We start from the raw sequence: 25,859 nt of genomic DNA, 5'->3' as shown, positions 1-25,859 counted from the left end.
TGAATGTGTAGGTTTAGCTTGGTGCCCATTTGTAAGTTCCCTTTACCTGAGAGCTCTTCCCATGGTCTCATAGTTCATGTCAGGCTTGTTCTTGTGTTTGCCCCACAGCTTTGAAACTGCCTTGGAGTCCACTAGCTTAAAGATGCCTTTCTCCCGCTGTGTCCACTTGATGTATTTGGGACAAGTGTTCTTATCCTGCAGTAGAGCCAGAAGGAATTCCCACAGGTAGATTGTGTTGCCTGCAAATTGGAGGGGGGGGGCCTAAATTAAGTCATGTTTTCAACATTCAAGCACAGCAGAGATTCATGGTGGGGCCTTAGAGCTGTGCTATAGACATCCATAATGCATTTGGTAATTTAGAGTCATGCATAAAAATGTTATACGGCAGCTAAAAGGTTGCAAGAGAAACTACTCTTTCGCAATCACCATTGTCGTGTTGGGCGTATGTGTGCATGTGTGCCTTGGAAGTGAATTAATTATACCAAGCCTGGGAGTAGATTACTCTAATTTGTAAGATGCCTTGGCCAGAAGTGGTTAAAAACAGAAACGCTCCCAGTTGCCACTTGAATCCCAGACACCGTGACAGGGTGATGTATATGTGTGCAGCTGAACCCGCCGTCCCCAGCCCCCTCCTCTTTGTCACACTGTATGCCGCAATGAGGGTTCACATCGAGCAGCACAAGTCTGCTTCTATTGGTAGAGCATCAACGTGCCCCCCAGCCTGCAATCACTTCTGTTTCCCTGCGAAACACAGCACTCCGAGATCCCCTCATCCATTAACTCGCCCAGATTCAACCCAGCCGGACTGCAGGGGTTGAGGACTGCTGTTTGCACACTCCACAGGAGGAAACAGAGCGTACACAAGAGGAGGGGAGACCTTGATTTTTATTGGCTCATTACAGGGAAGCGGACAAGTTAGCGAGGCTTACCTTTGCCCTCTTTGCTCTTCTTCCTGAGTGGCAGGTTAGGGGTGGTGATAGGAGAGCAGGAACGCACCGCCCGCGGCTTCCGCACTATGATTCAAATTGAGGGGTTGTGTGTTATGAGGTGAGAGGTTGCAGTGAAATCATCCAATTACCTACAACACTGAATTTTTTAGTACAAGAGATAATTCCTGGGTTGTTAAAAAGAGGACTACAGTGATACCTTTGGTTTTTTTCTGAGGTTTTAAGGGACACTTTTGGGGTATCTCATCCATTGATGAAGTGTCCTCGTCTAGGGACATGTCAAGGGCACCGTTATCCATCTGGTCAGGCCTCAGGGGGGCGTATGTCAAGTCTGACTCCAGCAGAGTGCCGTAGGTGTGAACTATACATCAACAAGAGATACAAAAACACAGACAAACCATGAATAGAACCTTTAGAACTTATCTCATGCTCAAAATATAATCAATGTCAGATCAAAGTTGAAATGCACAATATGAAATATAACTTACTCATACGCTTCTCGTCCAAAATGTTGTTTGGAGACTCCATGTTAAGAAGAGCTGCTGCAGCTTCGTTTGTCTCCATGCTGTCCTCTGGGCCAGAGACTGTTGTTTCTGTCCAACAGACAAATTCATCATTATGAAATCCATGTGGGTACCTACTGTGTATATTGTATGTCTGATACAGCTGAATGGCTAGTTTGACTACCGGGCTCCTTTTTTAGATGATGTGTGATTGGTGAATGAGTTGAAAGGTAACATCAAGACCAGTTTTACTCGTACCGAGGGAAGTTTGTACACTCAAAACATTGTTGTTGCTAGGTAAGCAAAGTAGTAAAATAGAAAAAAAAAAAAAAAAAGTACAGGCTTAAAAACTCTTTTAAACGGTTATTCTGTATTTTACAGGTCCATAATTCCAAAATCATTTTTAATAAATGTAAACGATTAAATAAGAAGAATTAATTGGAAGTGTACCAATTGAACACCGTCTATATTTTCCTGGTGATTAGTATCAAATCACATATTGCTTGGAAATGATGGACTTGCAATGTAAAGCACTACATACAGTAGATGGTGAGATTCATATTAGCTTTATTAACAATTAAAAAAGAAAAAGATTTAGCTGTGAATCTGAGACCAAGTGTGAAGATTGTGATTTTCCTGCTTAGCGTGGTGTTAAACACTAGTGTGTTGTATGTGCACCTAACATAGCACAGTTCCCTTTAAATGACAGTAAAGTGAAATATTGTTACCTGAGAGGTCGACCCCTCCCACCAAGATGGAAGGCTCCTCCACGACATGGAGCGTGGTGTCCACCATGATGCCGTTGGTCACCTCGTCGGACTCCAGGCCTGAGTAGACCTGCAGCAGATCGGCTGCAGGCACTTGCTCAACAATCACAGCTGGGAACACCGACGGGTCGTCCAGCTGAACAGAGAGAGGACACAAACGTACAGAGGAAGGCATGAGACGTTGTAACACAGGGAGGCAGGGGACTGACGGTCTTTGCACATACCTAAATGGAATAAAAACACCATTAATTCCTCCACTACACATCATAAATGCAATATAAAAACCCCAGATGACATCACATTAATGTTATAACCAGATTTGGTCCCTTATCTTTATTGCCTTGTAAAATATTGAATATTCATACTCAATTTCAGCTAATGTGGAGGCACATAGCATGGAGGAGAGCTCATTTCTGTGGTGTTGCAGCAGTCCATAGGGACCCGCTGAAGAAGACAGGAACCAGCTGTTTGATTTGGCCTACTTCTCCTGAGAAGTTAATCTTATGCTCAGAAATTATATAAACCCAATTGAATGTTAATGGTTCAATCGTGAGTTGCAGGCGAGCACCCCCTTCATCATGTCCTAAACGTGCTTTGGGAATTCTAACCTCGCCGTCTCATTTCAGGCATGGCTCAGCCTGATGCAGGAAGGAGCCGGGGGACGAGGCGAATTACTGGAGCTTGTGCCAAACCTTTGCAACAACTGAGGAGCCCAACATACTTGAGAGTCCCTCAAACACAGACTGGGTCAAGAGTGCTCACTGGGCGCTTGGTTCGTGTCAATGGGGAGAGGCATGGGGACTAATTGAGTCCTTTGAATGTGTCCATCATGCGGTCCTTTAGAACTCTGATTTTTATGTTTTTCTAGTAGCCTTAAGTGTTCATTTGTTTATTTCAAAGAGCATCAAAAACATGAGCAACACACGAACAACATGAGAGGCAGATCTGATTTAGAAAGCATCAAACTAAATTATACTTTTCTATGTCATAATCAAGGCCTCAGTTGTAAATGAAAAGGTCACCTCAGGATCTATGATGAAAAGAAACTCAGAGTCACTACCAGCAGATGGCAGCAGACTACACTTTTTAAATGTACTGGTTATTTGGCTCTTAGGTGCATTCTCGGTCCAAACCGCACTGAAACAGATACAATTTTGATGAAATGTTCATCTTAACAGATCTCTTTCGGCTCACTAGGGAGAACAGAAATGCATCTTTTCTGAAGTTAAAGGATTAGTCAAATATGTTTCCAAACAAAAGATTAATATATGCATAACCGGACAAACACCTGCTGATGAGACCGTGCCGCCTGTAGTCAGGGTGCAACTTACAATGCTGCACAACAACTAACAAGCTGAATCAACTCGGACATTTGCACTGTTGTCTGGACTCAGGGACGCGTAAAACAAAACTCTTACCTTTACACTCAACAGAAAAGCAGTTATTAAATATATATACACGTGTGTGTTATGGGGTAATTTTACCCAGATCAATTAAGAAGACATTTTTACAATCATGACCTACATAAAGAAGTAACCTAATAGACGAAAAGGTGCAAAAGGACATGAATAAAGGCTTATCTGTCTCTTCGCACAAGTGTCCATTGTTGGTTTGGACCTCTGGGGCATACCAGGTGTCTGGGCTTTGAGCCGTGGGGGTAGGAAGAGGAGTCCATGGATACACTCCCATTTCGGCTACACTTTAACCAGGAAACTAACAGATTGACTCATTATTTGGACACGGTGTTAAGAGGTTAGGCCTCCGGGATAGGACCAAGAGTAGCTACCAGAGGATTGTTTATTAGTAATCTGATACACTGTACATAATGTAGGTGACTGTGAGTCTAGAGCAAGATGGCTCCACAAGACGTCTGTCATAATTTGGAAGATCAACAACAAACAGCTAAAAAAAAAAAACATCTCAGCAGCAAAACCTCAAGGAGCTAATAAAAACCCAGAGTTTTGCTTTGACTACAGTCAATGTCTCACTGACATACGCTGAATGTTTCCCGTTAATCTGAGTCGGTGGTAGACATATTATCAGATAGCCAGACAGTGAGGCTACCACGTCTCCTCGTCTGGGATTAAATGATGTTTGCTGTCCTTGAGTGAGAGTCAAGCATGTGTGTGAGTGTAGACAAAAGGCATTTTGAGTATTGGTCTACTGAGCTCCTGAAACAGCAGCACACCCCCCCCCCCCCCCCGTCAAACGCAGAAAGTCCCACACAGTTTGCTGACAGTGCATTAGACGTCGGAAGCTGCCGTCTCTGCTTTTGTTTTGATGCGATCAGGGATCTGTTTTTGCGAAGGAACACCATCAAACCCTAACCCGTAAACCAAGTGTTGATTGAAAGATAATCACTACGAAAGAGAGAGAATGAATTTTGAAAGTTTAAACTACCGATAAGGTGGGTCTTTCAGGAGAAGTGGCGCCCAACATGTAACGCAGCCTGACAAAAAAAATATATAGAACACATCATAAAGGTTTATACTGCTTCTTCCTCTTTGCTGACTTGAATAGTTTTTCTAGTAGGGAAACAGGAGAGATAAGAATCGGGGCGATTTGCATTTCTGAGTTCCCCTTTCTGCCTTTGAAAGCAACAGCATCTGTGCAAGCTGTTCCCTTCACACCCCACTCTCTTCTGCTTTACCTGCCCAGCCACAATGAGTCCAACTGTCTGTACACTTTCAATATCCTCATTATAATAATATCTGACCCGTCGCATGAGAGATACTACCGTGTTGTTGTTTCTATAGCTTGAAAATGAAGATATCTTTAATTTGAATTCAAATTAAGAGTTTTTTTATGGCTACCTGTTATGCTGGAAAAGTATCATCCTTACATGATACAAGCCAGGCAGCTACTTATTGACTTAAAATCCAATATAGCATGGCTAATCATTACAGAATGCACTCTATTATTTCACCGAGCTCCAACAGCTTGGTCACTGCAGTAGTATGTTGTGTGTTGATACGTTTTGGGGGTAATTCCAGGCCTTGGTAAATAGGGGTATAATGCTTACATAACAAGCTGAGTGGGTGCAGCACAGAACAAAACTGTAGCGCTGGAACAATGCAAGACCTTTGAGTTGAATTATCCCATCCCTTACAAGCAGCCTCGTAACTGGTCCGTCAGGTTAGGCCTGAACTGGTGCTATTCAGGGATCCAGTGACAACTCTAGTCACTCTAGATGCACACATACAGATACCATTACAGATAAACACACATACATCCACACTTACAATCAATCCTGCTCCACAGGATTCAGACACGGTTGTGGGGATGAGATAACTGCAAACCTGACCGGGCAACGAAAAGACACATAGGCACAGGTTCATATAGTATGCACACACAGCAACCTTTGTGCCACAAACACATTCATGGCCAAGCCCCACCCTTTCCCTCCTACGCACCCTAACCTCGCTGCAGGTTTTTCAATCTTTCCATTTCTGTGCTCCCAGCAGCCCACACTCCTCTTCCCAGACCTCCTCCATCCTCCCCTCGGCCTACCTCTCGTTCCCCAACATGTTGTTACAGTTAAAGTTCACAGGCTCTGAGCCACAGCTAATCCTACCCCAGTGACCAATGCTGTTAAGTTTTGTCTGTCCTGCTATGAAAAATCTTACACCTATCAACAAGATCTGGTGGAAACGATGGATGGTCAAACACTGGTCCAACGGTCTTTTGATTGAATACAAAGTATAGTCTAGCCCAGTTATGCATACAAGCAACAAACAATTGGGTTAAACACATTTTAAATGTGTTTTGTCCAGTGCGACACGTACCTGATTGATTTCGTCCATCCCGTTGCTGGCAAATTCAAACACCAGTTCACTGGGCTGTACTGCAGTCGTCATGGTCAGTTCAGAGGGCAGGGAGCAGCCTGAATTATCCTGGCTACGACCACTCCTGGCTCCCGAGACTCAGCTTCACCTCACAAAATGGCTTCCCACTCGTCCTCCTGTTCTTTAATCTGGGCGGTTAGCTCTCCAGGAGAGAAACCACGAGTTTCAGAAGAGTGCTGTGGCCCAGGTGGGAGCAGCCTCGTCCCTCTCTGACACGGAGGCTGGGTCCCGCTGCGCCTGGAGCATCTACACCTGGCAGAGAGAGAGAGAGGGAGAGAGACAGGGGCTAAGGTCAGGAGACATATTAGATCAGTTTAATTTCACTGAGAGGCAAGAGAGGCAGGGAGGAGCAGGGACTGTCGTGCGGGAGGGCTTATGCGAGAGCAGATAAAAACACAGAGTTATTGAGGCCTAAAAACTCATCATTCAACTAACAACAGATCCACATAGTTTCAGGCAGGATGAACTTATCTTATGTAGCCACAAGTCTCAGCAGAGAAATCAGATCACTGTCTTATTCCCACCTCGCTGCCTGACAAACCCTCTTATGAACTCACAAAGCGAGTCAAGACCAAGCAAAAAAGTCACCTGTGAGCGCCTCCAAAAAAATAGTTTGCAACAGGCTTCAGGCTTCAGGCTTCATGACAATGCAATTGAATTTCTGCCAACAGCTCGTACAGTTACTTTTACTTCTCTTCAATCAAATATCAGAGATGTGACACCAAGATATTTCAAATAGGTAAGCCGCGTTCATTTTAGACTCTGTGGCTTAAGAGTTGGAACCATTATGGATGTCACTAGAGCAGAAGGTGACATCTTCAAATAGCTTATTTTGTCCGACCAACAATCAAAACTATTAAATATTACATTTACTATAATTTAAGACCAAGAAAAGCAGCAAATTCTCACATTAGAGAACCTGGAAGCATCAAACGTTTGACACTTTTGCATGAAAAAGAACTTGTACCTCAAACATCACGATTGTTGCAAATTAATTTCTTTTTATCTGCAAATCGATTAATTTTCTGAGCTCTAAAAGAAGCACAACAACACAACTTATAGTCAGGAGGATCTCAGTGCACGACTCATTCAGATATCATCACGCACGCCTCGCCTTTCATGGTCCATGAAGTGAAGACACCCTTCGACCCCCCGCCCCCCCCCCCCCCCGACCATAAGACTCAGGGGGGTGATATTATGATCACATGAGAGGGTCTGAAATGACCCCCCCACCTCCACATAGAAACAGAAGAGAGATGACCCGTCTGATGATGCTCTGGAAGCCCCTCTGTGCTGACCCTCGGGGAGTTACTATGATCACAGGCAGCGGTGGGAGGGAAACTCCTGGTCATGTTCCTTGTCTGTGTGTGTGTGTGTGTGTGTGTGTGTGTGTGTGTGTGTGTGTGTGTGTGTATGTATGTATGTGTGTGCGTGTCTGTTGAGGTGTGTCCAAACAACCCAATACCTAAAGCCAGGTTTCAGGGCTGAAGGATGGGAGGGGCTGAAGAATAAACGGACACCCAAGGGCCACAAACACCCCCCCCCCCCCGCCCCCCCTCTCCTCAATCCCAGAGACCAAAGAGCTAGCAGCAGTAGAGAAGTAAGAGATGGCAGTGTTTAGTACACCCCCTCAACACATACACACACACACACACACACACACACACACACACACACACACACACACACACACACGATCCCTGCTTTTTCCACTGCTGCAGGGTGGAGCTCATTTGCTTTGAAATGCCTGTGTGACTGGCGAAGTTGCATACCAGGCCCAATTGTATGTTGAAGTTTTGAAGGGGGGGCAGTAACAGGAGAGGAGGTGATAAAAGTGGACTGAACTTCTGTGCAGCTTGTGGAGCAAAGGGGCCAAACACATTTTACGATTTAGTTTATCTTCCTGTTAAGCATCCGGACAGAATAGTAATGTGTGTCCATGGTCTGGAAAGCATCGCTTTGGGAGCTAGAAGAGAGAGAGATGAGGAAACTAAATCTTTTTGAAGGCTAGTGTTTCATTCCTGTCAGTCCCTCTTGCTGTCTCTGCTGGGCAGTGTCCATGCCCACCTCTGCCAAAGCTGGACGCTGCCGCCATCTGTCAGGAGCTCTTCAGTGCCCTGGACTTCTTGGCATGTTTGCGCCGGGAGAGTGTGACAAGCCATTACCAGACTCAAGCAGAAAAAGAGGGGATGTATCGCATGAGGCTTCCAAATGAAGGAATATGTATAAACCGTGTAAAAAAAACAAAAACAAAAAAAAGGTACAAAATGTTGTTGGACACCTGGTGACTGCAATTATAATTTCACATGGACCACACACACACACACACACATTTACAGCAACAGATGCCCTCATCTGCCCTCTGTGAAGACGAACACACCCCATGTGGGACGAGGTAGAAGTGCAGCGGTCAATATCATATGGGATAACTCGCTGCCTTCTCCCACATCCGAGAAGCTGAAACTACCGCGGCCCTCTGTAACAGAGCATCTCAGTTCCTCTTTTGTCGTCGTCACAGCTTGTGTTAGTTTTATGGACGTTTACGGAGCTGTTAGTGTTAAAATGTCATCTTAGACTGGACGAGAATCAACACAGATGTACATTTTCCACTCTCCTTTCCCGTGTTTTGTATTTGTGTGTCTAATTGATTAGATGCATCTACGGTGTGTGTTGTCTGTTGTAGTCATACCATAATTTATCAGACTGTGTCACTGTTGTGTGTATTTTCTATACCCCTCCTGTCAGTTCCTCATTGATCTCAATGGCCCAGTTGGCACATGCTAACAGCAGACAGGGATACAAGAGAGCCAGCCATTAGTCAGAGGCAGCCTGCACATTATCCCTGAGCACATGACAACAGCTGCCTTGTCCCAGCACAGGGGCAGAGTTGTAAGTGAACTTACTACGTCATGTAGAGGAGAAGAGGAGCAGAACAGCGAAGGGAGGGATGTTAGTCAATGCATAATAGTCCGCAGCGCAAATAGACTGCATGTGACTCACTATGGGTGGGGCCTTCCTTTGACAGACTTGAGTATTTTAGTGTGGTTTCCAGGCGGGGCATCCTGGTGACCCAGAGATCTACCGCATGAAATGTGGAACAGTGATGTCCTGGATTTGAAATCCTACGCTGCATGCCATCCCTCCCTCTCTCTCTCCTTATAATTCCCATTGCTTTCCGCTGGTAAAAAGCTAATTGACAACTATCTTAAGAAATTGTTTAAAAAAAGAGCATTACTGGAATTTTGGCCACTTGGGAGCAGCCGAAGAAGCTGTAAACACAATATTGATGTATTATCACCTCATGAAGTTGTTCTGGTGAACGTGTTCCAGCAGACACGGAGCAACATAAGCCTTCATTTGAAGTCATGTTGTTAGTCTCTCATTGTGGCTCTGTTTTGGTCTCCACCAACCTCTTACGCCTAGCCATGCTTTATATCCGGATCTGTTGGGGAGTCTGTGGGGAGCGTGAACGCGTGCCGACCAAAACATCAACAAAAAAACCAACGCTGCGCCAGTGTCACTTCTCACATATGTTTTTGTGACAGAGAGGCTATAAACTCAAACGGATACATTTCGTGGAAAGTTTTAGAAGTGCGTTCTTCAGACTTAGTTACAACGCTGCGGTGTCTTCCTCCATCTCTCTGTCACACACACGACTAATTAGTCGCGTTGTGACTGCTAAGACCCAATCAGGTAGCGAACGCGGGTGTCTACGTCATTGTTTCCAAACTTATGCGTTTACGTCGTCCACGATAGCAGGTAACCCCGGAGTTTTTAAAACGTCTCCGTCCTCGGGAGTGTTTTTGGCCTAGTGTGGACGCTCAGTGCAAACGCAGCAAAAGATATGCGTTTTAAAATGGAAACGTAGTAGTGTGAAGATGGCCTAAGATGTCTAGTGAGAACGGTACAGCGATCTGACAACTTAGAATGTCATGCAGTGGGAACTTGGCTTGAAGGGAAATATATCTCTTTAGCTGCTGAATTCTCCAATATGTTCACCGGCTCTTTGCTAACTGTGTCTGTCATCTGTTTGCAGCGGAACAGGTAGCACTCATGTTTCTTGCTGAAAACAGCAATCTGCAGCATCTGAAAACAACTCCGGTGAGAACCAAAACATTGAGCTGTGTGCTAAAAAAAAAATGCTCCAAAAAGCTGAAGTGAACAGCAGAGTTGGTGATAATTCTCTCTGGTTTGGATTCTCTCTCTTTCACATCACACTTAGTCATTTGATCGATTGTTGATACAAAAATGCAGCTTTACAGAATTTATCAAACAAAAATCTCAAAACCACTTGTGCAATGTAAGGATTTCTTCTATGTCTAAACAATAAACTTACAACTGTTTTCTTTATAATGAATTATTATTACAAATGTTGGTAGCCCTAACGATAATCACTAATATGGATGGTTGATAGTATGGCTCCATCGTGGCCCTTCTCTGTGACCATGGTGATGTTATTTCCTCTCCTCTGGCAATTACAACTGTCTGTTATGTATGGCAGCCTGATGCGCAGCAGACTGAGGAGTATGAAGCAAACACTGGCCTACACCACCCTACAGCATGGTGACTGCCAGTCGCAATAACAACCAATTAGAGTCAGGATTCATGAACAAATGGAGCATTCCCAGAAGGCCCTACTTCCCCCGCTTCAGGCTCTTCAGCTGAGCTCATTGTTGACCATGAAAGGAGGTAATTTAAGCCAATTGAATGACTATGCAATGACTCACTCTGCATGTGGTGAGTGCAAACATTGTGAGATGCGAGAAAAGAACCGGGGCAAACTTTACTTATCAGCCATTTTCAGCTCAGGTTACAAATATGCAGATTTGTTCAGGTGCTCAGCAGTGTACTGGGGGTGGCTGCGATACGGCGGTCACAGGACTTAAAGATGTCAGAACGCGGGTGGTATTCCTGGTATTTGAAATCTCGTTCCCACACAGGTGTATGACAGAAGCAGTGATTTTGCTCTTCGTCATGCAGTGCTTTGAGACAGAGACAGAGTCCTGCAAAGGTTCAGTTTTCCAAACTCAGCTGTGCAGAGAAACAACGGTGTGCAAGATGGCAAAAAATGAGTGGGTTTACCACTACCATGTTATTGAATGGTTGTCAGCACAGACATGCTGTTTTTGCAGGATTCTGTGCTTTCCTGTAAAGGAAATGACTCAGTGATATGAGGCTGGAGCTCATTCCTGGAGCCCTGTGATAGCCCATATGGGCATCAGGGGAGATTTCTGGACAGCAGTTCCCTTTAGGCAATGTTTTGGTACAGATGTCAGTAAACCTAGCACCAGTATGGAACAATAGCACTTTTAGCGCCAAGGAAAATTACTCAAACACAACTGTGGTGAAGTAAAAACACTGCTCAGTCTAGTGAAAGAAAGGAATGACAACGTATCTATATTAATCTATACTACGTTACAAGATAACAATGTTGATCGAATGATACCAGGTCATAGTGCTGGAAAAGTGTTTGCTAATTCAAGAAGTTCTTCTTGTAAGAAGGCAGTAATTATAGAGTTGCATCAATGGCAGACACTGCTGCTACAGCACTATGTCAGCGCCATAAAAAAAGATTTGTGTACAGTATTTACAGTGCATTCTACGTTTTACGTACCACCCAGCGTTGCACAATACAGCATGTCTCACCATGTCTCCAACTCCACTATATTGAGCTGAATAAAGGAGTGCTTTCACTGCAATCCGGAGGCCACACCATGCGTGTGCCGATAAAATGGCAGAGACGGGCACAGAGGCAGGCACAGACACCGGCTAATAGCTTGCAGCTGCAGAACACAAGGCATCAGAAAACGCAGACGAGGGGGCACTGCGTCCGAGCCAGCACTCGCTGTGTCCGTCTTAAAGTAGAAGACATTTGGCTCTGCCGTGCCAGGGCCAAATGAAGACTGAGAGGAAAACGTCACCTCGAGCACAGGCTTTCAGATGGAGAATGGAATTTAATCTCATCTCCTGTGAACCTTGTACTTTTCCACTCAGGCTCTCTAGGAGAAGGACCCATGACAGTTGTTTGTGCCAACTAATGCACAATTAGTTATCACATTTGGCATTTTTGAAAGATTAGACATTAGCTTTAATAGGATAACATGGTTTTGGAGAACAGGAATAAAAGCTCAGTAATATCCCCCAGTGACTTAGGTTCAGAAACGTCTCCAAAGAGCTCTTATTTTTTGGTCATTTTTCATTTAGATATGAGATATAAGATACAAGAGAAACGTCACCCACATTACATGCTGTTCTCTGTCATATATATAGACTTCTAATATAAACAGTGACATGTTTTAAAACCAGATAGAAAAAAAACACCCACAAACTGACCTGTGAATCTTGCACTCACAGGAACAGCATCACTGAGAAGTGGCTTTCTGCTGCTTCCTGTCTGTTAAACCACACAAGAAAATGTCTTCCTCTGTGTAAGAGCGGAAAGTTCTCAACTCCCCCTCCTTCCTTCTCAAACAACATGATATTACTCTGGCAGATATAAAGGCTTGTGACACAGGTAGCATTTCCAAGATGAATAATATCAGCATATAGTTACCAGAATTATCTCCAGGAGTGACGTAAAGGATAAAAATGACCGTGATGATCATATCTGCAAATGTGAAACCATCAGATGTTTTCACACTTCATGTGTTCTAGCCTATTACACACAGGTTGGTTTAATGACAACAGGGCTCTCAAAGCCACGCCTGCCATTTGCAGACATCTCTTCCCCACAAGGCACGCTAACACAGACAGCTATACTAATCCCCCACCCATCCACACACACACACACACACACACACACACACATACACATCCCTTACTGGGCCCCATGAGTCGGTTTTACAGAAACTACAAAGTTCCTGTCACACAGTTTTCACTTGTAGGTCAGAACACGAGTATATAAGTGTATCAGTAAACAAACTGCAGTGTGTGCAACTAGAGCATCGCGCAAACTTTTTATGAGTCACTGAGAATAACCACCGTAAAGCACGTAAAAGTCGTTCATTAACAATGTATAAAAAATGCCATCTGTTGAACTTATGCTCCTGGTTGGTATGTACAAACAAATCTAATTATGTATCATACAAATCCTTCAAAACTGCATGTGCCATTCATTTCCACCCTGACTGCTGTCTTACCAGCTGAATCCAAAACTAGCTTTTACCACAGAGAAGCATGTTTCAATTTAACAGATGCAGTCCATTTGTCAAAAACCACCCCCCAGTGGCCTATTTCTATTATGTGGCAACAGGCCACATGTCACAGATAGGAAGAGACATTGAAGTTGTGAAAACAGGACAGGAAATTGCAGCAAAGTTTTAGAAAAGACATTTGCACCCTCAAACATCACAGTGTGATGCGCTGCTGTAATGTCCACAAGGCTGTAAGACTTTAATAGAGCATCTGGACATTATTTGTACGATGCGGGGTAACACAAGGTGCATCTTTTCAAAATGACTAACCTAGTCTGAAAAGTCTGAAGTCTGATCTTCCAGTTGATATAATCTACTATGTAGAATCTACCACATGAGATGCTTTACATTTTAAAAAGTCAACAGCAAGGGCAGGCTAGAAATGAGAATCCTGAGACTACTCTTTGCTAATAAAAAAGGAAATTACCTATTACACTTTTTCTAAAAATCCCAAAACAAGATGCGCAAATTGCATATTATAACATACAAAGACACAACACTATATAATCCAATGTTATTTATTTTAGTTTGCAGGTTTATCTGCTATATTATGAAGTATTCTTCTGCAGGCCGCAGTCAAAGCTGGTACAAGACAGAATCTATTGTTTCTTATAGATCTATTTATTTTATATGTGGTCATATTACAACCTGCATTTGAATGGACACATCTAGTCATGCATGTGGACAAGCAGCAACTACATCTTGACACTGTCCAGGTGTCTCTTTTATTAAATCATACAGCATACGCTGTTTCTGGCTCAAGAAGATAGAAAAAAAAATGTCAATCTATTATTGCAAACAATATGGACCTAAAAGCAGCTAGTTTCCCTCCCTACAGTCTTTCTTGTGTCTCAGCTCAATCACAGTATTTCAAAATCACGATTCCATGTATAAAACACAAAAGGTATATATGATAGGATAAAAATCATGCAAGTCTGTGCGTGTGTCACTTGCCTCACACTGCCCTGCTGAATCCTTTATTGCAGACATATTTGAAATGCTTCTTCCAGACTCTGCTGCTGTTTTGGCTGCTGTGTGGAAGCAATTTGATGCATGAATAGACTAGAAAAGCTAAATTCTTCTTTTTTATACAGTAAGCAAGCCTCCCACTGCATTAGACATGTGCAGGAGGCTAGTGCATAGAATAAACTCTCTGTAAAAGAAAAAAAAAGAAAAAATATGACTATAGAAACTCTCCAAAAACATATTAACCAAAGCTAAATTCAAATCCTGAAGTGCTTCTAAAAACACTGCTGCATAATGTTCCTGCGTCGCCACACGCCCATCCCTGATGTGTTTACATTCATACCAATGCCAACATGTCACAGCACAGGTATACCGGCAGCAGCAAAAGCAAGAGATGACATCAAATACCAGCAGCAGCGTACTCTCAACAAAGCCTGAATAAAAACAAGGACGACTTTCCTGTTTTTTTCTTAAACTATACACCACAGTGCCAATTTTACCCTCGATAGAAGCCATCCGATTATGTAACTTCCCACAACAGCTAATTTTCCCGAAGGGAGAGATTTCAGGTTGGAGCTTTTGTTCTGTATGAACTTTGCCAAAATTCTTTGCACACCAGCCTTGCGGCATACGGGTTCAGATGGAGCACTGAAATCTCAGGGCTCCAAGTCTGAGTCAGGGCTGAGAACAGGGGACCCAGCTGTTGCCGAGGAGGCTGCATACCAAACAGGTCTGGACACAAGCAGGCTGAAGTGTCCACCCATAGTCAGGCATGCAGCACTACGCCTAGAGAGGGAATAAAATCAACCAGAGATGAAATAATGTCATTTTTCTCTGTTGTGTCATGCACTTTGGAGTCAAGCTCTTCTTAAAATTGTAGTTCAACATTTTGGGAATTATGCTTATTTGCTTTTTCCCCAAGAGTTAGATGAGAAAATGTAAGTCACTCTCACAGCAGTAGAGCAAATATGTAGATAGAGCCAGCAGCTGGTTAGCCTAGCTTAGCATAAATACTGGAAACAGGGGTCAAAAGTTAGCCTGGCTCTGTCCAATGGCAAAACAATCCAACTACCAGCAGAGAGTTAACCCCATCCCCCCTATTTAAAACTGAAGTTTGTGGATTTTACATTTAGTTTATTTGTCGAAAGTAAACCCACAAGTTAACATACAAACATAACATATTATCTACTGAGCTTCAAAAGGTGCCGGGAGGTGGATTTTGTTTCTTGTTAGACAGAGCCTAGGCTAGCTGTTCCCCCCGACTTTAAGTTGTTATGCTAAGCTGAGCTAACCGGCTGCGGTATCAATCTTCTCAACTAACTCTGCAAGAAAGTGTTTTTCAAAAAAGAAATAAATTATTCCTTTCAATCCACTATCAATTCTATCAGCCTACAATATTTCACACTTCATTCATTTCTAGTATGTATGATAATGAGTCCTTTGTGGGAAAGGTTAAAACACTATGAAAGATGCTAATTTGCAGCTTTGGCAAAGCCTTTTTCAAGATCTCTGAAGATCAAGCTTCAGTTTAGCAGCTAATAACGACTAAATCAACTCTTCTCATCTGATCCCTTGTAAAGCCTCACAGATAGGACCACTCACACTGAGACAGCTTAGCCCCTTCAAGAGAGCTTATCTGATTTTACACCATTGGATACTAGGTCAGTGTGGTATTAGGTATAGCTGGCCAATGTGTCTAGTCTTGAAGCCAGTAAAAGTCTGCCCCATTCCTGGATCTCAGGACAGAAGTGCTGAGTCATGATGTCAGCTTCAAATGGGGACACAAACTGTTAAGTCATGTGACTGAACTCACAAGCCTAAACTACAACTCATGAGGTCATGACGAATGTTTGGATTGCATGGTTTAGGTATTATATCATCACTTGCGCCTCAGTCCGTTGATCTTGACATCTTGGCATGTTTTGTGTAACTATGTCTGTTCTACTCTACTAATAATGTAAAAGTTATCAGTACTAATCCCAATCATTTTCATTTAGAGCATTCATTTCAGCTGAAACCATCAATCAAAAGGTTTGTTTCACCTCTTTGGAGAAGTATTTGAGCCTGTGCAGGAAGCAGAAGGACAGTCGGGTCAATATTTGAGAAGGCTTTATGAAATACACTCGTTTATGATAGTCAGGAGGTGGGGTGGGTGCAGGAGATGAGGACAATAAACTACCTGGCTACAGCGACAGACGTGCTCAATTTGGTCATATAAGAACATATTTACATGGTTTTATTGTTTAATCATATTAAGGATTTGTAATAATGAAATGTTGGAAGTAGAAGAAGATAAGAGTTTAATATAAATAATTCTAAATCATTTACTTTTTCAGGAGGATACATACATTAATGACTTATGTACACAGGAACCTTTGCTTTAATACTACTTTGACTAAAGGGGCCTGACAATCACACTCCCGAGGGGCTGGGGTTATGTTGTTCTGACGAGAATCACAATGCAAAAACTCAAAAGGTAAACAAGGAGTGGCTGTTGCTTAGAAACAAGCAGAGGGAGAGGGCTAGTAAAGTACGCTCTGTGGTACAAGAAAGAGAGAGACGGTGGGCCTCATTCAGCTCAAGGCCCGTAGTGTTTGCAAGGGAGCACAGTGAAAACAAAGCCCGACGAGCATAAACAGACAAAAGAATGGATTTTCAAAGTGCTGTGTAGTAAACTGCTCTATCTGGATGAATCAAAAGAAATCAATTGGAAGATGCTGGTATTTCATCACCAATAGCTCTATTGCAAAGTTACAGCTATAGTTGTCGTCCAACAAACATGATGCCAGATACTTTTGACAACGCTGATGTGAATGTAGTTACACTAACAACCAGCACTCTTGACAGTCAAGAAAGAATAGTTTAACATTTTGGGAAATGCGCCTTTTCACTTTCATGCCGAGAACTAGATGAGACCGATCGATAACACTCTCCTGTCTGTACAGTGGATGAGAAGAAAGAGCCAGGAGACCATTAGCTTAGCATAAAGACTGGGAATAGATGGAAACAGCTAGCGGGGCTCAGTCCAGAGGTGACAAATCTGTCCAGCACATCTAATTCTCTCAAATCAACATGTAATATCTTTTTGTAATCTGTACCTGACCAAAGAGCAGTACGGCAAATCACTGTAAAATCACATTGGTTTTTGTATGAATTAACCAAACAAGATGTTAGTTGTTGCTTTAATAAACATTGTGGATGCAGTGGTGGGCGGATTGTGTTGCCTTTGGGCATGGTCACGCTAGCTGTTTCTCCCTTTTTACATTCTTCATGCTAAGCTAAGCTAATCAGCTGCTGGCAGTAGCTTTATATTTAACAAACAGATACAAGAGTGGAATCCTCTCATACAACTCTCCGCAAGAAAGCAAATGAACATCTTTCCCAAAAGATAAAACAACAGAAAAATCTTTGTCAGCCATTAAGCAAAAATTAAATGTAAGTTTCAGTATCAAAAAGGATCTGCTTGATGGGCAGATTTCTGAAGAAACGGAAATGTCACTGTTGAGTTACTATCCTGTCATTTCTGCCAGCAGCTCTGTATGTGTGTTTGCACCTACATGTTTTGTGGCGTTTATCTGTCAAACCTGTGGTTCAGCCCCTTGTTTTTCCTCACATCGTGTCCGTCAAACCAACCGCATGACAAGACACATTTTCACAGAAAGGCCATCTGTAAATGTGGCTCTTTGAGCCTTTCATGAAGTTGATGAAAGGGGGAAAAAAAGACATTTAAACAGTATGAAAGCAAAGCATCTTGGAAAAGGAGGAGAGGTTTCAAGACAAACATAAATAAATTAAGCAATAAATGAACTTCAGCTCTGGCCTCCATAACTGAAACCTTTCCACTCACACAGGAGTTCAGCAGATCATTTAAGTGCTGGAGTCATTATGGGCATGGCCAGTTTTCCATATAACAGCCTGCTGCTGAGGCTTCTAGACACAGACACCACTGCAGCTGGGTGTCTGGGTCCAAAGCCTCCACAAACCATGTGGGCAATCAATTTCCTTCAGTGCCTGGGTCAGAATGCCTCTTTGTACCAAGTGATACTGCATTAAAGGCAACATGATGTTTAAATTAGCATGAGGGAGTGTTAGGGAGTTGGCAACAGAGTATGTCCAAAATGTACCCCTTTTTTAAAATCATGTTAACTCAATAAGGGTGGAACCCACATAACTGGAAAGAAAAACATTGCAGTGTGAATGTATTTTCAGGCCACTGCATCATATAGTATAGTGCTAGCAATTTACAGCAGTCAGCTAGCTGCATCATATTCCCGTACCTACAAATTACCGTACAGAAACAAATAACCGTGCTTCAAACAAAGACAGAGCCAACAGAAAGCTGCAATGGAAATTTTTATGAGGTTCTGCATGCTGCTTTTATCTGGCACAAAATAAACCTGCACCTCAAGCCTGCCTCCACCCACACAAACACAGTGACAGATAGACTTTCATCAAGACATGCATCATCACGATTTTCACAGTAAAGCAGTACACGAGAGAGCATAGTTGAGTATATTAAAAAACTTTAAAGTTAGTTAGAATGAACTGTATGACGAGTCATTTCCAAAAATAGAATCAGAACAGTATCAGCTTATGTTGCTGAATGTCTGGTAGTTCATAAATCATGAATAGTCTATATAATTATTCCTTACTATCTGATGGCCTCATCATCACCTGAGTTATATGCTATCCACTAACAAAAGTCAACTTGTTATTGAGAAATTTATAGGAAGCACTTTGCATCCACTTTTTTTTTTTGGTTGGGGAAATCCAGCCCCTTTACTTGAGTAAAATAATCATATCAACAATGTACAAATACTTCAATAAAAGTAAAAGTCCTGCATTCAAAAATGACTTAAGTACACATGAGGGCAGAAGAATAACAGTATTATTTGTTTTGTATGTAGACTAGTAGCTGTAAAGGAGAACAAAGTACAACATTCCCTTTTAAATGTAGTAGAAGCATAAAGTATCATTTGAAATTAATAGTAAAGTAAAAGTACCCACGTAGAGTAGCTGAGTTAACATACATGAAACCCTGTGTTGAGGCTAGACTAGTGAACCTGTTTGCGGTCATGTAAAGAGGAGACTGTTGCTTTTACCAGCACAGAATCTGTGCCCTGACCGGCATGGTACGTTGCATAACCAGGAGTGTTATCAAAAGGTGTGACCTGATATTCCACATATCATCTCCCTCTCACTCTCTCTCACTCTCTCTCTCTCTCTCTCTCTCTCTCTCTCTCTCTCTCTCTCTCTCTCTCTCTCTCACACACACTCACTCACTCACTCTCCCTTTCTTTCTCTCTGTGTCTGAAAACATGACACTCTTGTCTTTCACCCATTCCTTCTGAGTCTCATACAGCTCCTTTAAGGCTTCTAGTAGGACTGTGTATTGGCAAGAATCTGGCAATACAATACATATACATACAGGGGTTACGATTCAATAAACTGCAATATATTGCATTACTGTAAGCAAGGCCATACACTGCAAGTGTTTTGTTTAATTTAAGGAAAACTGCCAAAGTACAAAGAACAAACCATGCATGTGCCTAAAAGGAAAAGTTAACTTTTTTATGCCACCAGATCAGTTGGATCTATGTTTGCATTTTTAACAGTCCCTGTAACATCAAACATCATAGCACTACTTGTTGAGCAATCTGAGACACTGTCTGCCACGAATCTTTGCATGTAAACTATTAACTAAAATTGTATAGTGTTTTTGAGAATTCTTTAAATATCATACTGAAGTTTATCGATATTTTTCTTAAACCCTTAGTTTCTAGTGGATTTAAAGCAGTTTTTATGTGATAAATAAGAGCAAAAATGTGCAAAGGACTATCAAAAGTGCTTTCAAAGTCTTCACCATCATCAACCACTAATGCAAAAATCTAAATGTCTGAAAGACCTAAGGCAACCATTGACTATTCTGGATCATCACTATCAGTTTTGTAATCACTGAAAAATCCAGTATTACATCACATCCTTTCTCGAGTTCTCAGTAAATAAGTCTGAGGAAAAACACAAGAGGAAGAAAGTCTCATCCCTGCTACTCTGAAATGAAATCTGTCTGGACTGGGTTCTGTGTTCAGATGCGATGATCACAGTTCTGGCTTGTTGAGTTCTGCCAGTCCCAGCATGCTCTTAGTATGAGACAGTTGCAACACGGGGAGACTTGCTCAATCAATTTCACTTTATTTATCAAGGGAGGGTTTCCTGAATGTAGACCTGCAATTTATTAACACAGACGCACAAGTGGCTTTGGCCTGCTGAGTGTAGCTATGCCTGGAGCACCTTGAGACACAGTATGTGCCTTGCTCAGTGGCACCATGATAGTAGCCATAAGGGCAGAGGAGGGTGTTACACATTAACTTTCCCCACCCAGTTTTTTCCAGCCGGTCACAGGAGTTGAAACTTCCCGTCACAAGCCCACTTCTTCAACCTTTAAGTCTCCATCCAGTCCAGAAAAAGAGAGTGCCATGGAAATTAAAATGTCTCAGAAGAAATGGAGAAACTGACATGGAAACATAATGCAAATCTATTTCAGCAATATAAAAACATCAAAACAGCATAGGAGTGCTGACACTTTCTCATTTTCACATTTTCCAGGCAGTTTTAATAAAAAACAATGACTGTGGATAAACAAGACATGTGTATACTAGTTTCACAATGAGTCCACTGGTTTTCTGCATCCTCCTCAATAAATGGGTGATAATAATGCATTAGGGATTACCATGACATTCTGGTTTAAAAGATTCTATTAATTATAACTTCTAATATATTTAAGGATTTCTCCATTTGTTTTATTTTAAGACCAAACAAGTTTAAGCTTGTATATGCTACTGACATTCAATCAGTAGAATATTTAACCATTATTGGTTCTCAGTCTGTTCAATTCAAGGCATAAAAAACAGTTTGTACCTGACCATACACAGTTGGCTCTGTTATTCTCTTTGAACCATGTGCCTGTAACATAAAACTGAATAAATCCTCCACTTTTACATATCTCGGCATGCTGGGAGTGTAGTAATAAACTCCTCCCCACCTCCTCCTCTCGTCATGCCCTTCTCTTGCAACGCCTCCGTCCTCTTGCCCAAGTCTAATGATCTAATTACAGGCCAAGACTTGTTGACTTTGTATTGAAAGAGGAGCCAACCTGATACTACTGTCCAGCCCCCCCTCGTCTCTTCATCAGCCTCTATGTCCTCTGAATGAGGCGCACACAAAGCCTCACTAAACACCACCTTCAGCATGAGTTCATCCTCTGAGGCACGAGGGCCTCATTTACAAGCCAAATCAGGGTGGGCACAGAGCGCCAAGAGTTAGGTCAAATGCAAACTCACCTGCTCAACACAACAGCGCTATTCACTCACTGCGTCATGAGTTGATACTACAGCAGGTGCTAAATACAAATAGAGTTCAAGGCCAATTGATCCAAAGCTAATAATAGTTCAGTAACTGAGCCTAAAGTATACAGATATCTATTTGGTATCTCTGCGATCTCTGTTCTCAGTTTTGGCTCTGTTGGCGCGTTACGGCAGACATTACGTCAACAAAATCAATTATGAATGCCGAACCGATGAAACAATCTCAAGCTTTGGGCTTTTGCATATGGCTTCGTAAGAAAAAATCAACCAAAATTGGATCACATCTGTACTGGTTCAGGGCTCACTGCATGCTGCAGCGGCTTTTGAAGATAGAATCGATAAAAAGTGGGTGTGAAACCTAGATGCTTCTCAAACTGTAGTCGTGTTTATTCACTGATAAAGTATGTGTTCTCATGTGGTCCCAACAAAAGTGCAGAGTAGATTTCTGGTGAAACAGGAAGTGTGATTGTATCTCTGCTGCACTGAGCAACTTTTAGACACAGATTCTCACCAGCATGAAGACGAATAATTTAACTGGCTGATGGTTGAAAAAAAAATGACTTTCGGAAAGGTCAACTAATATGGGCATAAAAGAGGAAGCAACACACTGTGGGACCAAACTTCTCTCCGAATTGAACTGAGGACCCCGCGGGCCTCTACTTTACAAGATGAGCAACCTTCTGTTCTGATGAACTGAAGATGAAGTTCCACACTGTGGAGAGCAAAACAACAGCAAAACCACAGCAGGTTTTGTGCCAAATGATGCAGCATTAGACATGTTCAATAAGGACTGCATTAAACGTTGAAAGCGATCACAGATCAAAATCAACATCATCATCAACATGATGTGTAATTACAGATTACTACACCATGAAAAGTGCATGTGGGCTTGGTCAAGGGGCTTGCAAAACACGGTTCCCGCCCTTGCTTCAGCACACCATATAAGGCAACAATTCATAAAAGAAAAGCAACAATCAGACAATTCATATTAGTTGTTAAAACCACAAACACAGAAACTCAAACCCATTACTTGATCGCCCGCGTTGTCAAGCCGTAGAAAGTGTCAACTTCAAACCAGTTTGAGAGAACTGGTTTGATCTGCGCAACCCAACATAAAAGCTAAATATGTGAAACTCACAGTACTATTAATACTGTTTCGCTGTTTCCTTGAACACATTTTGTAATAGAAGTAGGCTTAGAAAACATTATATGGGGAAAAAAACATAACTAAATGTCAATTCAACTTGTATGACTTGTTAAAGCTCCCTGAACAAAACCGTAACTTGTCAAGTGTGCTAATGAAAATGCTACGATGAAACCAAAGGTATGGCGACCTGTCTAGCTGCTTGTCTCCCAAATAATTCAATAAATAAGGATCAAAAGGATTAGGGTCTTAAACTTAAAAATTCTCAGAAAAACTATTTTAAGGCATTTGTTTCTACTAACAAGAAACAACAAAATACGTCAAGTGTGAAGAGGCGGGGAAGAAGTATTCATCACTAACCTCAAAGACTCAGGATTCGGGTGACAATGTCCATAATAGCAACCGAACAAGTGTCGCTCACAGTAACCAATGAAAATCAAGAGGAAAAACAGACAACAAAAGGCAAAAAGGGGAATAATCCAAGGTGCGTTCAGAAGGGGGACAAAGCTGTCTGAAGGTGGGGACCACCGGCTAGCCTCACACCTCTTTCTCACAGCGACTAAAACAAAACTGGAGATGACGGGGAGAAGGAAAAAAAAGACAATGCAATGGCTGCTGTTTGAAGCAGAAAAAGGAGAAGTGTAGTGAAGCAACTTGTCCTCTCCCTATGAGTCACGCAGCCCTACCACCATTGGTAAGGGAGCCCTGAGGCAGAGTGCTTTTACCTGGCCAATCAGCGGCAAGCATCGGCTCTGAATGCAAATCGTTTCAGGTGAGTTTGACGTGTGGCGGGGATTGGACGATGCTTCAGCGGGGGAGGGGAGAGCAGAGAGGTCCAACCAGAGGGCCACACCTCAAACAGCATGAAAGACGATAGACAGGTTTCTCCTGCAGAGGCGGAGGAGTGCTGCTGGTGCAGGTAAACAGTTGAACAGGTATGCACTTACTTTAGACTTTGACCATACAATATGGGCCTGGCATGGTTATTAAAATCTGTACGGCAGCTCAGAAGTAAAGTTCACATCCCTTTGTGTCCCATTAAAACATTTGCAATGAATTGTGAGTCTATTAGCCGTGTCAGGGAGCCAGTTAAGCTGCTGACTTGTGGGGGAGTTGTTCTGCAGGCAGTAGAAAGCCCCATAAAACAACTTCTACCAGTGGGAGGTACAAAGAAATCAAACTGTAAAGTCGACTGCGTTTAGTTATGAGCAAGTGCTTCACCTCAGAGGGCCAAAAAACATTCTCCTCCCCCTCCTCCTCCACTTCAACATTCAGTGATCATGATAACGGCAACGTTCCTGCTGTGAACAAACATCAAATGCACTTTTAACTCAAGCACTAGGTATTTCGTGTCTCAGGTTTTACATTTAAGATGTTAAAACATACAGAAAGTGTCACAGATCAGCCGCAGTAGGTGTCACCGATCATTTTTTTCTGTCACATGTCTTGTTAAGTTTAGAGAACACAGATACAGCTAAGACTTGATAAGAATGTATCAGAAACGACACTCACAGGAAGCGGTGGTCTGTGGTGAGCGTTGAGCACTTTGTGTCTTCACACTCTTGGCTCTGCATCAATTTAAACATGCTTTCCACTGAAAAGCACCGAAGTGCATTCAACAGTCAAATATGTAAATAAAACCTGCCTCAAATTGGGATTGTTGGGAAAGAACATAAACATAAACAGACACAGGACATGGAGGTTGATGTTTAAAAAATGAACCCATTAAACTCAATTGCAACTGCAGCGGGGTCTGTTTGTCACGGACGCCCAAATCACCATCTCGGTCTGCACCGAGTGCTCTCATCATCACATTAATTCTTCCTGGCCTCCGTTCACTGTAGTTCAGCTCAGAGCAGAACGCATCTGTTTGCCTCAGAGCAAATTGATAGCCTTGCTGTGAGGGAAAGTTACACCAAACAAGCTCCATTCATCACCGCCTCTTGGAAATACTGTCCACAACTCCGAAAGCAGTCGAGGAAACTTCTTGTGATATTTACGCTTAAGGTTAATGCACTGCAGCACTGCTAAAATCCCGGACAACCATGTAAACATACAAACACACACACATGCATATGAGAAAAAGTGGTGTTACTCCCCTTGTGTAAGCCGTACAGATAAACAAAATCTCCAGGCAAACAAAAGGGTTTTAAAATATCATCTAAGGCCCAAAAGAGCAGCTGCAGAACATTCAGGACATTCTTGTCAACATTATGGATGTGATGGATCTATTGTGTGCCACCACCTTGCCACTATGAACAGGGTACTTCTCTCTCTTTATGATGTTCTGGGTCCATAATTCACCCGTACTCTAGATCCAGAAATCCCATTTATATATTTACACTGTGTATCTACTCTGACAGACATAAAAGTCATCAAAGGAAAGGAAACTTCAGAGAGCCGCAGCGCTGACGATACGCTTTTAGATTCCTGAAGCACAAATTATTTGCGAAGTGAGAAAAGAAAAGAGACCCGTAATGAGACTGCGCTACATTCCAGTGATCTGTTAATTGTTGGGTAATCAGCTGTGTCGAAAAAAATATTTCCCCACCAGGAAGTCTCTTAAGAGAAGCAAACAAATAAGACGAGAGGGCACGGCATCAAAAACAACTCGTGGCTCTCCTTCAATGAATACTAAGGAGCACATTTATTCCTCTACGTGTGCCAATCAAGCGGAAACCTCTTGGTGCTGGAAATGAAAGCGAACGTGGAAGTGTCAAAAATTGCAGTTCCTGAAATGGCCAGTTGAGGCTGGCTCCAAAAGCGGGACAATCCCCACAGAGCCCCATGTTAAAATACCCAATTTTACAGCAGTAATAAAAAGGTTTACAACCTGGTACAAAAATGGTTTTGGTCTCTACACCTAATATCCATGTTCATGATAACTGCATCCATATTTCATACAGTCTATGGAGCCAGTATCTTCTGAGCTGTCCCTGTAGCTTTTGGTTAGGGAAACAACAGTAATGTGAATTAACTAAATGTCCGTGAATTACCTGTTAAGGTCTCACTGAGAAAGACAGAGGGAGAATCTCTACAATCTATCTACACATAAACTATAATTACATAATATATACATATATATATACTCTTTATGAGTCTTTCAAAATCAATTCAACATGTCAAACAG

At 42.4% G+C, this 25,859-nt stretch overlaps 1 protein-coding gene across 4 annotated transcripts in view; it reads right to left on the bottom strand.

Moving 5' to 3' along the window:
- The window catches only part of elf1 (E74-like ETS transcription factor 1), a 38,169-nt gene that overhangs the window by 4,578 nt on the left and 7,732 nt on the right, over positions 1 to 25,859 (bottom strand). Inside the window, exons 1-8 of one of the 4 annotated variants that reach the window (XM_068715120.1) lie at positions 23,090 to 23,392; positions 6,003 to 6,314; positions 5,460 to 5,516; positions 2,179 to 2,353; positions 1,436 to 1,540; positions 1,147 to 1,308; positions 930 to 1,013; positions 47 to 239 (exon numbers count right to left, since the gene is read on the bottom strand). In XM_068715120.1, coding sequence (XP_068571221.1) covers positions 47 to 239; positions 930 to 1,013; positions 1,147 to 1,308; positions 1,436 to 1,540; positions 2,179 to 2,353; positions 5,460 to 5,516; positions 6,003 to 6,074 — 848 coding nt within the window. In that variant the 5' untranslated portion in view covers positions 6,075 to 6,314; positions 23,090 to 23,392. Of the gene's footprint in view, positions 1 to 46; positions 240 to 929; positions 1,014 to 1,146; positions 1,309 to 1,435; positions 1,541 to 2,178; positions 2,354 to 5,459; positions 5,517 to 6,002; positions 6,315 to 23,089; positions 23,393 to 25,859 lie in introns of those variants that run through there. The other 3 variants (XM_068715121.1, XM_068715122.1, XM_068715123.1) reach the window with 3 other exon arrangements.

This window comes from Cebidichthys violaceus, unplaced genomic scaffold (assembly GCF_023349555.1).
Source record: "Cebidichthys violaceus isolate CVI_PGR_0920_01 unplaced genomic scaffold, fCebVio1.0.p SCAF_2, whole genome shotgun sequence".
NCBI lineage: Eukaryota > Metazoa > Chordata > Actinopteri > Perciformes > Stichaeidae > Cebidichthys > Cebidichthys violaceus.
Note: the sequence above shows the minus strand (reverse complement) of the source record. Positions and strands in the feature narration are given on the sequence as shown.